The following is a 15,762-nucleotide window of genomic DNA, read 5'->3' on the forward strand; positions in this document are numbered from 1 at the left end:
GGGAGGGTGAACGGCTAACACCCACACGCAGACGGCCAGGCAGGCCCAAGCCGAGGGACGGCAGGCTGCCGGGCAGGGGCAAGGCGGGTGCACGCGTGGGGCGCGGGCGGGGCACCCACTCTCCTGCCTCCTCCCTTGACCTTCTGGGGAGTGGGCTCTGACCCCTGCTGGGGTCAGGGGCCAGGCAGATCTGGGACTCCGGGAGCGGTAGCAAGAGGGCCTGTAGCCAGACACCAGGAGGGACTTCCTGGATTAGAGGGAGCAGAATGGAAAACTGCTCCGTCCATTCCCTCCCTCATTCCTCATCGGCGGGATTGAACGTGAACCCCCTCAGACGGCCATCTGAGGCCGGAGGCGTTGAACCGGAGTGGGGAGGGGGTGGGAAGGGGGCTCCGCAGACTCCTCGCACTCACACTCACACACACGCACACGTCCCCTGCACCAGGCAGCTGTGAGCTGGAAAAAATGCAGTCATGGGGAGCGTGACTCAGAGACTGGCAGGGACCGGGGCTGCTGTGAGCTCACCGCCTCCCCGCTCCCCCCAGACACCCACAATTAATGTCAACTCGGGGGAAGGAGGAGCCAGACAGAAGCTGGGGGGGCGGAGGCGGGGGTCCAGAGACAGACTGGAAAAGGCATCAGAGAGAGGAGGCCACTTCGGGCTTTATTAACAAACAGCGTAGGAAACCAGATGGCTGGGTCGGGAGGAAGAGCTCCCCAGCCGCGGCCGGGTGCCTGCTGCCCACAGCACCTCGTGTCCCCCACCCCTCTCCCCGGGAGGCCCTGTCCCCTCTGGCCGTGTCCTGTGCAGCTCCCAACTCCGCTAGGTGTCCCTTCCTGGAGGGCGGGGCAGGCTGGGGACACAGGTGCCCCTGGGGTGGGGGCGGGGGTGGGTCCGTGACCTCTGGTGGCCCAGGAGCCACGAGGGAAGAGGGATTCCTGAGAAGTGCAGACCCCCCCAGACACCACGCGGACAGACGGGCGGCCGAGCCCCAGGTGTGCTGGGGAGTCACGCACGGGGCACCGGGCATGCAGCGGGCGCCACCTTCCAGCCCCGCCCCATCCTCCCGGTGGCCACGGGGACACTCAGGGGTGGGGGTCACAGGTCCTTGCAGAAGTCCCTCACGAGCGCGTAGCCCATGCAGCCCCAGCCACCCTCTGCCTGGTAGCCGCAGCCCTCTAGCATGCTGGCCACGCCCCAGGCGGCCACGGCCACGGGGACGACCAGCCGGGCGCGCGTCTCCCCCATACCCCCAGCCCAGGCCCGAGCCCGGGACTCGGCGAATGCCAGCAGCCTTCTGCCCACGCCTTGGCGCCGGTGCCAGCGGGAGACAGAGAGGCGGGTGACGCGGGCTCCGTCCCCTGCACTGGTGCCAGGGGCCAGGGCCAGGACCCCGCACACGTCACCGGAGCCGCGCACGGCCACCCAGGGCCCCCCCAGGCCGCCCGGGGGAGGCAGCGAGCCCCAGCGGGCTCGCAGGCCCAGCTTCAGGGCAGCCACGGCCAGGAACACCGGCAGCAGGAGGGCCAGGGCGAAGGAGGCCAGGACCAAGCGCAGGCCGCTGCTGGCCGCGGCCAGGAGGAGCAGGGCCGGGGGCCGCGTCAGCACGTGGAGGGCCACCCGGTTCTCCGTGTCCTTGACGCCGGCCTGTGGAGAGGGGTCCTCGGCTGTCCATCACACTGTGTGTGGCGGGGGAGGGGCCCCAGGTGGGAGCGGAAGGCGGTGTGGGGGCTGCATGGGTGAGAAGCTGGGGGCGGGGGCATCCAGGTCCGTGGCCCTGCCCGTCAGAGCCTGCGCCCTCCAGCAGCCAGCTGCTGCCAGCCCCTGGCAAAGGGTAGAGGGCAGCCGGGAGCCAGGGGGCCCAGGGAAGAGGCAGCCTCGGAGGACACTCGCTCGGGGCGGCTGAGCCCACTCCCAGCGAACCCCGGCCCGCCGCCCCCGGGCTCACCTTTAACATCTCCAGCACCAGGGGCCTCTCATCCTCCCTCATCTCCCGCACGGACAGGTGGCTGGGGGCCATGGCGGCCCCCAGGCGCCCGCCCCCGGGCGGGGAGCTGGCGTCGTGCACCTGCCGAGGACACAAGCAGATCAGCGTCAGGTGGCCGCCCGCCGGGGTGCGGGGGTCAGCAGCGCTTCCCGGGGCACTCAGGCCCGCGGCGCCCCCGAATGTTCCCCGGGACTCCCGCGCCCCGTGCTGCTCGGCCGTGGGCCCCAGCACTGCGCAGCGCCTGACCCTTCCCCGACGCAGGGGCCGCCGTGAGGGCCCCCACCCCCGCCCCTGCAGGCGTCTCCCGCCCCCTCGCGTCACAGGAGGACCCGCGAGCACCTTACACGAGGTGTGGGGGAGCGGGGTCGGGCAGGGGTCGCCGGCGGAAGTGGCGTCAGAGCCGAACGGGGCGGGCGGGGGCGCGGGCTCCCGGCCTCGGCCACCGCAGCCAGGCCTCCCGATGGGGCCCGAGGCTGCGAGCCGTGACTCTGCCACGTGACCTCGCCGAGCCCCGGGGAGAGGGCCGCGGCCGCGGCGGGCAGGAGTGGGCGCGCGCCCCTGCGCGACGTCCCCGCGTCGCCGGGCAACGGGCGCGGGAGGGCAGTGACGGCAGCGCGCGGGCTCCCATTGGCGCGCGGGCCCTCGCGGGAGGGGCTGCGCCCAAGCTCCGGTCCCCGGGGACCCGCACCCCAGCCCCGGCTTGCAGGGCTCTGAGGGGCGAGGGTCTCTTCCCCCCTCTTCAGGGGGGAGGCGGGGGGGGGCCTGGCAGCGAACGAGCGGCAGAACCGGGGTTCGGGTCCCCCCCCCCAAGGCCAGGGAAGCTGAGCTCGTGCCCCGCCCCAGGACATGAAGCAAGTCCCGGCTCCGGGCTCCCAGGCGGGGCCACAGCCCGGGCGCTGTCCCCCTCCCCCCAGCCCCCACACCCCAAGAAAGCGAGAGAGAAGAGATCCGCGGTCTTTATTAACCAAGCCTGGCCCGCAGGCCCTGCACTCTGCAGGCGGGGTCTGCGTGAGGCGGGCGCGGACACCCGTGGGGCCTCAAAACGTGTGCACCAGCTGGACGGAGGGCAGGGTCTGCACGATCTGGATGGAGGGCAGGGCCTGCGGGGGCACGACGCCGGGCCCAGCTCCTGCGGGGACCACTTGTACCATCTGGGCCGGGGAAGCGGCGGGCAGCCCGGCGGGGGCAGCCGCGGGGCCAGGCGGCGGCGGCGGCGGCGGGGCCACGAGCTGCAGCGTGGCTGCGCCTCCCCCCGCGCCGCTGCCCTCCAGCAGCTCGCTGGCGGGGGCGCTGCGGATGATGAGAACCTTCTGCCCGGGCGGGCCGGGGGCGGGCGGCTCGCTGAGGCCGGGGGCGAGGGTCTCGACCTCCTGCACGCACAGCCGGGTCTGCTCCCCGTCCGCCCCGCTCAGCACCAGCACGCTCTGCAGCCCCTCGTCCGTCTGCAGCGTCTCGAAGAGGACGTCCTGCACCACCCCCGTGCCGGCCTCCGCGTCCCCCGCCTCCCCAGGGCCTGGGCCCGTGAGCAGCTCCTCCGCGGCTCCGCTCTGCACCACCAGCAGGTTGGGGGCCTCGGTGGTCACGGTTGCCCCGCCGGAACCCGAGAGCTGGCCCGCCACGGGCTGCAGCTGCACCGTGGTCACTTCCTGGGCCGGCTGCAGCTGGACCCCACTCACTTCCTGCGGCCCTGCCTCCCCGCCCCCTACGTTCTGCAGAACAATCAGGCTGTGCCCCCCAGCACCGGCGCCCGCACCGCCCCCTCCCTGTCCCCCCAGACCTCCGGCGCCTGGCAGCCACACGACTCCCGCCCCCTGACCGGCTTTCCCCACTGCCCGCTCACACGGCCTCCCGCGGCCGCCCCCAGCCCCAGCGCCAGCGGAGGGCAGCAGGATGAGCTTGGGGGGTGCGGGCGGGGCCGGGGGCGTGGGGGGCTGCAGGCTGCTGGGGATCAGCTGGAGGCCCTGGGCGGTCTGCACGAGGAGAAACGTCTGCGAGTTGGGGGCTGCTGGGCCCGGGGCCGGAGCCGCGCCCCCCGCCACCTCCAGGGAGAGTGTGGCCTGGAGGTGCGGGAGCACGTGCACGTCCTGCGTGGCCAGCGGGGCCGGGGCGGCGGCCAGCGGGGCAGGCGCGTGGGGGCCGGCCGCGGGGGCGGGGGCGGCGGCAGTGCCGGCGGGGGCGTGCGTCCGCATGTGCCGCTGCAGGTAGGCGGCCATGACGAAGCCGCGGCCGCACACCGGGCAGGCGAAGGGGCGCTCGGCCGAGTGCGTGCGCTGGTGCAGCAGCAGGTTGGAGGAGTGCGTGAAGGTCTTGGGGCAGAGCGGGCAGCGGAAGGGGCGCTCGCCCGTGTGCACGCGCTGGTGCTGCCGCAGGTTGGAGGTCTGGGCGAAGCTCTTGCCGCAGACGCCGCAGGCGTGGGGGCGCTCGCCCGTGTGCACGTGGCGGTGGCGCCGCAGGCACGACGTGTTGCGGAAAGCCTTGCCGCACTCCCCGCACGCGTAGGGCCGCTCGCCCGAGTGCAGCCGCAGGTGGTACTGGTAGTGGGACGACCACTTGAAGGTGAGGCCGCACTGGCCGCAGGTGAAGGCGCGCAGCCCCGTGTGCACGCGCTGGTGGATGGCCAGCAGGGACGAGCGCTTGAAGGCCTTGCCGCACTCGCCACACTGGTAGGGCCGCTCGCCCGTGTGGTCCCGCAGATGGTACCGCAGCCCCGAGGAGCCCTTGAAGGCCTTGCCGCACTCGGCGCACTTGTAGGGGCGCTCCGCAGAGGCTGGGGCGGGCGGGGCCGGCGGCTGCGGCGGCGGGGCGGGGGCGGCGGGAACCAGCGGCTCCTGGGGGCAGGTGACCTCGGCCGCCTCGGCCTGCGGGGGCGGGCGCCCGGCCGCCGCCTCCTCCACGTGGCACTGCTGGTGCGCCAGGAGGCTGGCCAGCTGCGGGAAGGCGCCGTCACAGCTGCCGCAGCGGAAGGCCTGCCCGCCGGCCGGCGCGTGGCTGTGCTGGTGGCGGGAGAGGCCGGCCACCGTCCGGAAGGACTTCCCGCAGGGCAGGCAGGCGAAGCCGGGCGCGGCGGCGGGCGCGGGCTGTGGCAGAGGGGCCCCGGGGCCCAGCGGCGCCGGCGGGTCGGCCTTGGGCGGCTCGCGGGGCGCGTCCTGGGGCCCGGGGCACGGCTGGTGCTCCAGCAGCAGCTCCTCGCTGCCGAAGCCCTGCTCGCAGCCGTCGCAGCGGTACACCAGCTCCACCGTGGTCTCGGCGGCCGCCAGAAACAACTCGGGCACCACGGGCGGGGGCGGCGGCGGCGGCGCGGGGGGCGCGGGCGGGCTGGGCGGCTGCAGAGGCGGCTGCAGGTAAGCCTCGGTCACCAGGACCTTGCCGGCGCCGGGGCAGGGCTCCCGGGGCGGTGGGGGCGGGGCGGCGGGCGCGGGGCCGGCGGCGGTCGCGGGGCCGTGCGTGCGCTGGTGCAGCAGCAGGTTGGAGGAGTGCGTGAAGGTCTTGGGGCAGAGCGGGCAGCGGAAGGGGCGCTCGCCCGTGTGCACGCGCTGGTGCTGCCGCAGGTTGGTGCTCTGCGTGAAGCTCTTGCCGCAGACGCCGCAGGCGTAGGGGCGCTCGCCCGTGTGCACGTGGCGGTGGCGCCGCAGGCTGGACGAGTTCTTGAAGGCCTTGGGGCAGTCGGGGCACGGGTAGGGGCGCTCGCCCGTGTGCTGCCGCAGGTGGTACTGGTAGTGGGACGACCACTTGAAGGCCAGGCCGCACTGGCCGCAGGTGAAGGCGCGCAGCCCCGTGTGCACGCTGCGGTGGATCTGCAGCAGCGACGAGCGCTTGAAGGCCTTGGGGCAGTCGGGGCACGGGTAGGGCCGCTCGCCCGTGTGGCCCCGCTGGTGGTACAGCAGCGCCGAGGAGCCCTTGAAGGCCTTGGGGCAGTCTGGGCACTTGTAGGGCCGCTCGCCCGTGTGCGTGCGCTGGTGGTGCAGCAGCCGCGAGGACCAGCGGAACGACTTGCCGCACTCCCCACACTCATACTGGGCTGCGGGGGCCGCGGGGCCCGGCTTCTCCCCGGCCCCCTCCGCGGTGGAGGCAGGCGCCATGTCCGCGTGGGAGCCGACCATCACACCTGGCGGAGGGATTCTGGGTCAGCGGCGGGCGCTACACTCAGCCCCAGGCCACACTGGCCGCCTCCCCGGCCACCCACCCCGCGGGGGGCCTCCCAGCAGCCCAGGGTTGCCCAGGAAAGAGGCTGCCAGTGTCAAAATGGAAACCGCCCGACACACTGGGACAACGGGTCACCCTCGCGACGCTGGCCATCTCCCCGGACTGAGCAGCCCGGGCGCGGCCGGCAGGCCTGTGCTCCTTGCCCGCACAGCCAGGCCGCGTCCTCTGAAGACCTCACCCGCCTGCGCCCCCACACGGGCTGCGGCCCGGCCTCGCCCTAAGCCTTCCGTCTGCCCACAGCCTCTGCAGGGCCCTGGCCTCCAGCCAGTCCCCCTAGCCACCATCACCCTGCCTCCTCGCTCACTCCCTCTTGGAACCCCCAATCCCTGGACACCAGCAGGTCTGTGGCCCCTGCTGCTGCGGGCCCTGTGCCACTGTCCCGCCCCCATTCTCACAGCCCCTCCCCCAGCCTATGCTGGCCCCACTGCACACACCCCGCTCTGAGGCTCCCTGGCAGCCTCTCTTCTCCCCAGACTCCAGCACCCCGTCCTCTCCTGCTCTAAGCGGGCAACCCCGCCACGGACCACGCCGGCTCCGGGGAAAACACAAGCAATCCGGAGAGGAAGCCCTCAGCTTCCAGCCAGCGGCTCCCACCTCCCAGGGGAGCCCCGGCTGTCTCTCAACTGCAGGGCAGGTGCTGCCGGCCTCTGGGGTGAGGCCAAGGGTCCTTCTCAACACTGCAGGGGGTAGGACCACCCCCACGCCGTGGAGAATGCTGAGACCCCTCCCCCACGAGGAGCCCACTGCCCTCCATGCCTGTGCCCTCGCATTCCCACAAGTCTCCCCGGGAGCCGTCCCACTCCCAGGGCTGCGCACCCCTGCCGGGCTGTGCCACGTGGCACACCTTGGACTTCCCATGCCCAACCCCACCCCAGCTTCCTGCGCCCGCTTCAGCCCCGTCTTCTGTCTGAAGGTGGCAGCCAGGGGCGCCGGGCCCTCCTCGCCCGCCTCTCTCCCCCTGGCTCTCCGAGGCGGTCCGCCAGCAGGGTCCCCTGCGGAAGCCGGCCACTTCTGGAGGCCCACCTGTGTGCTGCCACCTCCTCTCCCGGAGGCCGCACCAGGCCTCTGCCCCTGCCCCTTCCCTTCCTAACCCCACCTGTCCCCGGCACAGCAGCTCCAGGGAGGCCACTCCACTCCGCTGCCCTGAGACCTCCCAGAGGTCCCGTTTCTGAGCCTGCGGCCCCGTCCCCTCCATGCCTTCGGCTGCGGGTCACCCCGGCCGCCAGCTTGCTCCCTCCTTGGGGCACCTGCCGGCGTCCCCAGCCCCCACCTCACCCCCAAGTCTTTGCCGACACTCCCCAGTCTCTGCCCCAGCCTCATCCGTGTCTCCATGGCACTCGTCCCCTCGGCGGTGGCCGGGCCAGAGTGTCCCGTGGGGCTGTTTTGTGCACGCCGCCAGCGCCAACCACGCCCCCGCAGCCGGGACCACCACACTGGCTCCTGATGTCACCAGACTGACTCTGGGGCCTGCTCAACCCTCGCCTACCGCCCCCAAGACCGACTGCGGCAGCCCCTGCTGCAGGGCCGCCCCAGCGTGCAGAGGACCACCCAGGGTGCGGCCTCGGCCACGGTTTCCCCAGGCCGCAGAAACGGGGGCCTGTGTCCAGGGAACGAATCCCTCTGAAGCATGAATGAATGAATGAATGAACGAATGAATGAGCACCCCCCCGAAACGGTAGGCGAGGCCTCTGCGGGGACCCGTGCGTGCCCAGAAGCTGGTGCGCCTCTAAGAAGACCGAGCATCGCTGGGGTCCCAGCGGCCGCGGCCCCGCTGGTGCACGGAGCAGAGCCGGCCCCTACAAGGCCGGTTCACGCCCTTCCAGCAGGTCGGACTGCCCCTTTAAGAGGGCGCCGCCACTGAGCGGCCGGGGAGCTTTTCCTGCCATTACCTACGCAGCCGTCACGGCCTTTTAATAAGACAACTCCTTTTAGGGGGCAAACAAACAAGAGGGGCGGCTTCTGTAAAACGCAGCCTCTGGCCCTTTAAGAGGGCGGCGCCGGCCCAGCGGGCACGAGTCGGCGGTAAAATAGCGACCTTCCCTTTAAGGCACCCCTTCCGGTTTCACGCTCACCGCTTCCCCAACGTCTCCGCCCTCCGGTCCCTCCCCCCACTCCCACCCCGCGGGGTCTCACCTGCGGCCCCGACCCGGGGAACGAGGGCGGGGAGCCCCAGAGCCTTCCCGCGGGGGCCGACGGGAAGGGGGCGCCCCGGTGGCGGCCGTGCGGGACAGGGGGCCGGGGAGGGGGGCGGGGGCGCGCTCCCTCCCGGCGGCCCCCGGCGCGAGGCACCCAACCTTTATCGGCGGCCTCTCGCGCACACAAACCCCGACGTCGCCGTCGCGCGTCATGACGCGCGCGCGCCGAGGCCCCGCCCCGAGCCGCCGCGCTCCCGGGCGCCGGCGGCGCGTGGCATCCTGGGAGTTGTAGTTCTCCGGGCCGCAGGCCAGGGCCTTCCGTTGTCCACCGGCTTTTTTGGAGGGCGCGCTGTTTCCCTAAGAGCAGCGTCCCTTTTACTTCTGCTTTCGTTAAACACTGGCCACAAAGGAGGCGTCCACGCTGCCCAGAGGGCTACCAGGCAGGGCGGACGTGGAGGCGCAAAACTCTGCCAGCCCCGTGCCACGGCCACCTGGTCCTCGCCCAGCCCGGCAGGAGGCCCGCAGGGTCCAGCAGCCGACGCGGCCCTGCTTCAAGCCAGGAAGTGGACAAAGCTTTGAAGTCCACGACGCTTCCTGATCGTGGTAGCAAGCCCCCTCGGGGCAAGCTCCGGGGAGAAATCTCAGGCCAGGCCGTGTCCAGCGTTATCCAGGCCCAAAGGGAGTGGGGGGGGGGGGAGGTGGCTGGAGCAACGGGGCTGCCCCAGCCCCCGCCAGCTCTGAGCTGAGCCCTTCCGTGTAGCTCCTCTGTGGGCCACAGGGGACATGAGGGGGTCTCTGAGGACCCTGGAGCCAAGACGCAGGGGGGGGGGGGTCTACCCCAGACCCTCCGCCCACAGAGCACCAGGAGCCGCTCCCCGGCCCCTCGACGTGGTCAGCGCCTCCCAGAGGGTCCCCGATCCGAGGCGGCCCCAGCCCCGCCCTCCCGTGGTCTCCCATCCCAGGGGAGCTGGAATTTTCTGGGCGTCTTCCTCCCGGGTTCTCTAGGGCGGCCCTGCTCACTGCTGCACACAGTAGGCGCTCAATAAATGCTGAAGCCCCGCCCCCATCACTGAGCCGGCTGGGTTAGGAGCCGGAGACCGGCGAACACCTGTCAGCGCCTGGAAGCGCAGGTAACCAGGGAGTCTCACCTGGCGCCGCGCCCTGCACCTTGGGCCGGAACGTGGGCGCCCCCTGGTGGAGCCTCCGGAGGTGTGCGCCCGGCCCGGCCCGGACTGGCAGGTGCGGCGGCCGCCCCCATGCTGCGCTCACCCTCCAGCGCCCCCACGGCCCCTTGCCGAGGGCACCTGCACCTACCCCTCTGGGCCGCGGCCAAGACATAGAGGGAGGCCGAGCGACAGAGCTGAGCGGACGACAAAAGGCAAAGAAATGCAGTCCCGAGGGAGGGACGAGGGGGAGTCCGGACCGAACACCCGACAGGCCCGAGGGTCGCAGTGGGGCTGGAGACCCTGGAAGACCCCTGAGAGAGTCCCTGACGCCCCGGCTGGGCCTGCTGTGCACCTGCCACCAGCACCCAGGCCCCACGTCCCCTCGGTAGCCTCCCTGGGGAGAAAGCTGCGGGCCAGTCTTGGCTTCCCCTGGAGCCAGGGAAGGCGGCAGGGGCAGGTGGGCGTCGGCCCCACACCTCGGAGGCTCCCTCCGGCCCCCTCCCCAGGACGCCAATTAAGGGTCCTCCACGCTAATCGCTGCGGTTGACACGCTCTGGCCGCCTCGCCTCCCTCCGGAAGCCTTTGTCCCCTTAATTGGCTATCTCCAGGCGCTTTTCTCTGCACCTGCCCACACGCCCAGCCCGGATCCCAGGTCCAGCTATGTGGTAATTGGGCACTGGAGGGGAGGGGGCGGTGCGCAGAAAGCCCCCTCCCCTCCCTGCCCCATGCCCGCCTATATCAGCCCCTCACCTGCTGGGCCCTCAAACCGCGGGGCACAGAGAGAGGTCTTGTCCTGTCCCAGGGCCCCACCTCCATACTCCCCACCCCACGCCTCGGCCGTGTCCACCTGCGCCTCTTCTCCCGCTCGGCCATGCACCCCGGCGTCCCCGCAGCCCCTGGGGTCTCTGAGCCCGGCCCCAGGGAGCTGTGCGCCTTCGTGAGCGGGGCGGCCGCCCACATGCTGCGGGCCCTGCAGCCCCGGCGCTCCAAGCCCCCCAAAAGGAGGCCCAACCACAGACGGTTCCTGCACAACCAGATCTGCAGGTGAGGCGTCGGCAGGGGCGGGGGCGACCCTGGGGCTGAACGAGAACAGCACCTACTGTGCGCCAGCCCCCCCAAGATGGCGGTGGAGAAGCAGTGACGCAGTCAGTGAGCACAGGAGGTGGTAGCGTCTGGGCAGAGGCGGCCAGGGCTGCAGGGGAGAGGACGGGAGAGGCCCCAGAGCACCTGCAAGTGGCCGTCAGCCGCATCGGGGACGGACCCAGTGGCACCCTGGGCTGCACCCCTGCGAGCCGTGGCTGTGCTGTCCACTGGGCCTGGACGTGGACAAAGCACGGGGGAGTGGGGCCCCGGGGCCCCTTGGAGCAAGCACTGGGGGCCAAAGGAGCCCCCCCTTCTCTGAGTTCTTGACCCCAGGCCACAGGGTCTCTCTTGCAGGAGGGGAAGTTGAGGGAGGGTCTGGGACAGCCTCTCTGAGGGGCCTCCCAGGGGGCCAGTGGGAGGCTCGGGAAGAAGCGGGGGTCTGAGCGCATGTGCCCCGGCCTCCGCACCCCTCCACCTGGCGACCCTGCCTCCGTCCCTGTCAGCCCAGCCCTGCCGGTCCAGCCTCCCTCCCCCCAGCCCTGCACTCCCCCCCTACACCCGCCAAGGCTTCACCCCTGCCCTGTCGCCTCCAAGTCGCCCGCGTGCTGGCTTCGGTCCCTGGCCCTGCTGCAGGCGTGGCGGCTGCACAGCCAGAGTCCAGAGCACATGTTCGCCATCACTCAGCCGCCCGGGGTTGGATGGTGGTGATGGAGGCGACGACAGCGAGGACGGTGATGGTGGTAGTGATGATAGGATGGTGGTGGTGGTGGTGGTGGTGATGAAAGCGAGGATGATGATGGTGAGGATGATGATGGTGGTGGTGGTGATGGTGAGAATGGTGGTGATGGTGAGAATGGTGATGGTGGTGAGGATGATGACGGTGGTGATGGTTGTGACACTGGAGGTGAGGATGGTGAAGGTATCTAACAATTGTATGACAATATGAAGGATCTTCCAGAGGTTCATGGGAAATGCACATTATGGGGAAAAACCACATGAGTTTTGAATTCTATGCATCAAAATACTTATCTCTCTTTTAAAAAAAGATTTATTTATTTGTTTGAAAGGCAGAGTTACAGAGAGGCAGAGAGAGAGAGAGAGGAGAGAGAGGGAGAGAGAGGGAGAGGTCTTCCATCCACTGGTTCATTCCCTGACAGCCAGGGTGAGCCAAACTGAAGCCAGGAGCTTCCTCCGGGTCTCCCACACGGGTGCAGGGGCCCAAGGACTTGGGTCATCTTCTACTGCTTTCCCAGGCCACAGCAGAGAGCTGGATTGGAAGTGGAGCAGCCGGGACTCGAACCCACGCTCACATGGGATTCCAGCACCGCAGGCCGTGACTTAACTCATTAATGCAACAATACTGGCCCCAGAATAAACATCTCTCAATCGTGTTTTTCCAGGAACTTGTTTGAACTCCCCTGGAGCGTGCCAGGCACCATGCACGCGCTAGCATATGAATCCATAGAAAGTTACGAAGTGAGAATCAGCTCCAGGGAGCCAGGGAGGGACCGCCGACCTACGGGGCGCAGAGAGGCCCAGCTCACGTCCCGAGCTCTGCTTCCGGAAGATTCAAAGCCAATCTGAAGCGAAGTAGGAGTAGGAGCCGGGTCCGACCTAATCCCGCCCCCCACTGCAAGCTCTCTGCCCAGCACCCCCACCCCGCACAGGGCCCCGTCTTCCCAGCTGGCCCTGTAACGCCGCTCCGGCCCGCCCCCTGTGCAGCCCACCCGGACCCCGTGTCCACACCCGCACGCCCAGAACCAGGGCTCCCAGGATCCCGGGCTTCCCCGAGGGCCTCCAGGTCCGAGCACTGTCACTCAGTGCCTTCCCGTCATCTGCGTGTCTGAGATCGATCGATTGATTGATTGACTGGAAAGGCAGAGTTATAGACAGACACACACACACACACACACACACACACACACAGATCTTTGGGGCCAGCGCTATGGCACACCAGATTTAGCCGCCACTTGCAGTGCTGGCATCCCATATGGGCGCCGGTTCTAGTCCCGGCTGCTCCTCTTCCAACCCAGCTCTCTGCTGTGGCCTGGGAAAGCAGTGGAAGATGGCCCAAGTGCTTGGGCCCTGCACCCACGTGGGAGAGCTGGAGGAAGCTCCTGGCTCCTGGCTTCAGCCTGGACCGGCCCCAGCTGTTGGGGCCGTCTGGAGAGTGGGCCTGTGGATGGACAATTTCGCTCTTTCTCTCTGTCTCTGTCTCTCTCCCTCCCTCTCTGTCATTCTGCCTTTCAAATAAATAAATACATCTGTTTAAGATAGATTTTTGTTTATTTAAAAGGAAGTGAGAGGGAGAGAGATCTTCCATATGCTGGTTCACTCCCCAAATGCCCACAATAGCCGGGACTGGACCAGGCAGAGGCCAGGAGCCTGGAGCTCCATCCGGGTCCCCCACGTCAGGTAGCAGGGACCCAGGCACTTGGGCCGTCCTCTGCTGCCCCCCAGGGTGGGGACCCCCACGTCAGGTAGCGGGGACCCAGGCACTTGGGCCGTCCTCTGCTGCCCCCCAGGGTGGGGACCCCCACGTCAGGTAGCGGGGACCCAGGCACTTGGGCCGTCCTCTGCTGCCCCCCAGGGTGGGGACCGCCCGTCAGGTAGCGGGGACCCAGGCACTTGGGCCGTCCTCTGCTGCCCCCCAGGGTGGGGTCCCCCACGTCAGGTAGCGGGGACCCAGGCACTTGGGCCGTCCTCTGCAGCCCCCCAGGGTGTGCATTAGCAGGGAGCTGCATCACAACTCAAACCCAGACAAGAGGCGGCTAAACCCTGCACCACCGTGCCCACCCCACACATGGCTTTAAAAAATTATTTATTTGAAAGACAGAGAGAGACACAGAGAGATGTGTGTTCCATCCACTGGTTCACTCCTCAATTGGCCCCAACGGCTGGAGCTGCGCCGATCGGAAGCCAGGAGCCAGGAGCTTCTTCCAGGTCTCCCACATGGGTGCAGGGGCCCAAGGACTTGGTCCATCTTCTACTGCTTTCCCAGGCCATAGCAGAGAGCAGGATCGGAAGTGGAGCAGCCGGGACTAGAACTGGCGCCCGTATGGGATGCTGGCACAGCAGGCGGCAGCTTTACCTGCTGTGCCACAGCGCCGGCCCCTCCCCACCTGTATATGTATGTGTATCTCTCATGGAAGGTTAGCGCACACGCACACACACGCACCGCCAGTGAGCACTGGGTGGACTTCCCGAGGCACCCAGCAGAGTGACACAGACGCCGACCCAGGCCTGGCCCAAGCCACCATCCTGACCCCTCTGCTTCCCGACACAAAGGCAGGCCCGCGGCCCCCACTGTGAGTCTCAGGCCAAGCCGCGGACTCCCTCCTGGTGCCGGGACCCACGTCCAGGGCCCAGCTCGCCCCGTGGCTGCACCGGCGGCTCCTCTGTGCGTACCTGGGTCCCCAGTCCCCTTCCGAGGACACCAGAGGGGACGAGGACCCACAGGAGCGACTGTCTCACCCTTGTCACTTCTCAAGGCCCCCTCCCCAAATCCGCTCTCCTCTGAGGTGCTGCAGGCTGGGGCTTTGGCATTCAAACTTGGGGGGACACACGTGGCCCGCGGCAGCTGGAGACCCATGTGGGTTGCTGGGGGGCGGTGCGGTGACAGTGGTGTGACAGATGCCACGAGGCGGGCGGGCTCAAGAGCTGCTCTAGAAGTGGAATCCAAGGCCATCCATGTCCCACGGCCACCGCCAGCCCACAGCCCACCCCAGAGTGAAAGACACCCCTTCTCTGGGGTATTTTGTGCAGTGCACAACCCCAGCACCTGTGCAGAGCAGCCCTATGAATGGACTTAGAAACACTGAACGGTCCGGGGAGGTCAGGGGGGGAGGGGGGGTCCGATCTGGCCCCCCCCCAGCGGGGGCAGCCACCCAGCTAATGCCCTTCTCCCCGCAGGCAGTTCGCCACGATCGAGGCGGCCACGCAGCGCCTGGCCCTGTCCATCCTGTCCCAGGAGGCGCCTCCCCAGAGACGGCCACCCCGAAGGCCGCCCCCACCGCCGCCGTCCCCCTTCCTGGGGGTGGCCTGCGCCGAGGCCCCCACGGAGGGGCCCCACGCCAGCCCCAGCCTGAGCCTCGCCGCCCTGGACGCCGCCACCCTGGACCTCTTCGAAGACATCGCACTGGCCCCAGAGAACCCCGCCCCTCAGCTGGCCGCAGCTGGGCCGGCTCCACCTGTCCCCGACGCCCTGACCCACACCCAGCATGCCCTGGAGGGGGCGGCCTCCGAGTGGGGCTGGGCGGACAGGTGGGAAGTGCCCTGTGCCTGGGATTCGCCCGGGGCCCCGGACGGCTGGGGGGCCTGCTGCCCGTGATGGCCAGCCCAGGCCCAGCAGGCGCCCCAGCCCTGCGGAGGCGGGCGCAGCCTCACCGCTGGTCCTGGGCGGGGGGCTCCCTCTCACGCCCCTCCCTGGCGCCGCTGCGCCCAGTGTCTGCCCCCGACCCGGACCCCAGGGCTGGCAATAAACCTGACCGCAAAGCCGCCGGGGTCTCCAGCTTCAGACTGGACGCGCAGCGGGGAGATGTCGCGGGGGCCGCGGGACAGCGGGGTGGGACGGTCAGGGAGCGCGCCCAGCGTCTGGAGGGCGGCTGGACGTTAGCCCGAGGCTACTCCCAGACCGACGTGGGCAGCTGTCCATCTCTCGCCACCCACGTCCAAGCCCAGAGTCCGAATCCTACAAACACCATGCAAGCAGAGCACGGACGCCAGGCCCCTGCCCCTGCCCCTGCCCTGGCCACCGCCTCCCCCTCCCCCTCCCCTCGCCCCCGTCCTCTCTCCGGCCCTCAGTGACGTGGTCTGCACCGGGCCCAGCCGAGGTACCTGCCCTCTCCGGCTGGAATCCGAACTCCCCGCGACCACCCAGTGCCGCCCCCTGCCACTCACGCCCGCTACGGCTCTCCATTGGTCGGATGCGCTAACTCCCCGCCCCGCCGCCCTCCTACGGACCAATCATGTCCTTAGGACCGGCAGCCTAGCAGCCACGGCCCCTTTATTGAGGACGAAGATTGGTCGAAAGGGAGGGACCGGACAAAATTGGCGAGCGCTGATTGGGCTGTTTTACCCAAGTGGGCGGAACCGCCGGGGAGTTGGGGGGGCGGAGGCAGCGGTGCTCACGGATTGGCCGGAAGGGAAGGGGGCGGACAGAGCGAGGCGAGCACCGATTGGGAGGCT

At 69.7% G+C, this 15,762-nt stretch overlaps 4 protein-coding genes across 6 annotated transcripts in view; 1 reads left to right on the top strand and 3 right to left on the bottom strand.

Moving 5' to 3' along the window:
* Nucleotides 1-15,762, bottom strand: part of ZNF865 (zinc finger protein 865) — a 162,996-nt gene that overhangs the window by 108,977 nt on the left and 38,257 nt on the right. The gene's annotated exons all lie outside the window — the stretch shown is intronic.
* On the bottom strand, nucleotides 639-2,717 carry NAT14 (N-acetyltransferase 14 (putative)). 2 transcript variants are annotated; one of them, XM_051842220.3, is made up of 3 exons: nucleotides 2,333-2,717; nucleotides 1,950-2,069; nucleotides 639-1,648 (listed from the first exon to the last, which is right to left on the bottom strand). In XM_051842220.3, exons 2-3 carry the CDS (start codon nucleotides 2,019-2,021, stop codon nucleotides 1,100-1,102), a joined length of 621 nt encoding a protein of 206 aa, XP_051698180.2. In that variant the 5' UTR covers nucleotides 2,022-2,069; nucleotides 2,333-2,717; the 3' UTR covers nucleotides 639-1,099. The 2 variants fall into 2 exon arrangements, with proteins under 2 accessions (XP_051698180.2, XP_051698179.2); XM_051842219.3 differs by having other exon boundaries at nucleotides 2,328-2,581.
* Nucleotides 2,931-8,463, bottom strand: ZNF628 (zinc finger protein 628). Of its 2 annotated transcripts, XM_089319627.1 has the most exons (3): nucleotides 8,325-8,463; nucleotides 5,929-6,093; nucleotides 2,931-5,782 (listed from the first exon to the last, which is right to left on the bottom strand). In XM_089319627.1, the coding sequence occupies exons 2-3, from the start codon at nucleotides 5,998-6,000 to the stop codon at nucleotides 3,026-3,028; spliced, it is 2,829 nt and encodes a 942-aa protein (XP_089175753.1). In that variant the 5' UTR covers nucleotides 6,001-6,093; nucleotides 8,325-8,463; the 3' UTR covers nucleotides 2,931-3,025. The 2 variants fall into 2 exon arrangements, with proteins under 2 accessions (XP_089175753.1, XP_051698175.3); XM_051842215.3 differs by having other exon boundaries at nucleotides 2,931-6,093; nucleotides 8,325-8,457.
* Nucleotides 10,187-15,314, top strand: C18H19orf85 (chromosome 18 C19orf85 homolog). The gene is made up of 2 exons (XM_051842224.3): nucleotides 10,187-10,536; nucleotides 14,488-15,314. The coding sequence occupies exons 1-2, from the start codon at nucleotides 10,364-10,366 to the stop codon at nucleotides 14,903-14,905; spliced, it is 591 nt and encodes a 196-aa protein (XP_051698184.2). The 5' UTR covers nucleotides 10,187-10,363; the 3' UTR covers nucleotides 14,906-15,314.

This window comes from Oryctolagus cuniculus, chromosome 18 (genome assembly GCF_051225735.1).
Source record: "Oryctolagus cuniculus isolate XC-2025 breed Fujian yellow rabbit chromosome 18, ASM5122573v1, whole genome shotgun sequence".
Taxonomy (NCBI): Eukaryota; Metazoa; Chordata; class Mammalia; order Lagomorpha; family Leporidae; genus Oryctolagus; species Oryctolagus cuniculus.

Excerpts from the sequence above, each read along its gene's own strand:
- NAT14 (XM_051842220.3), bottom strand. The coding sequence starts at position 2,021 with ATGGCCCCCAGCCACCTGTCCGTGCGGGAGATGAGGGAGGATGAGAGG. Across the intron at positions 1,649-1,949 it reads TGGTGCTGGAGATGTTAAAG|GCCGGCGTCAAGGACACGGA; the intron begins GTGAGCCCGGGG and ends CCCTCTCCACAG.
- ZNF628 (XM_051842215.3), bottom strand. The coding sequence starts at position 6,088 with ATGGTCGGCTCCCACGCGGACATGGCGCCTGCCTCCACCGCGGAGGGG.
- C18H19orf85 (XM_051842224.3), top strand. The coding sequence starts at position 10,364 with ATGCACCCCGGCGTCCCCGCAGCCCCTGGGGTCTCTGAGCCCGGCCCC. Across the intron at positions 10,537-14,487 it reads CTGCACAACCAGATCTGCAG|GCAGTTCGCCACGATCGAGG; the intron begins GTGAGGCGTCGG and ends TTCTCCCCGCAG.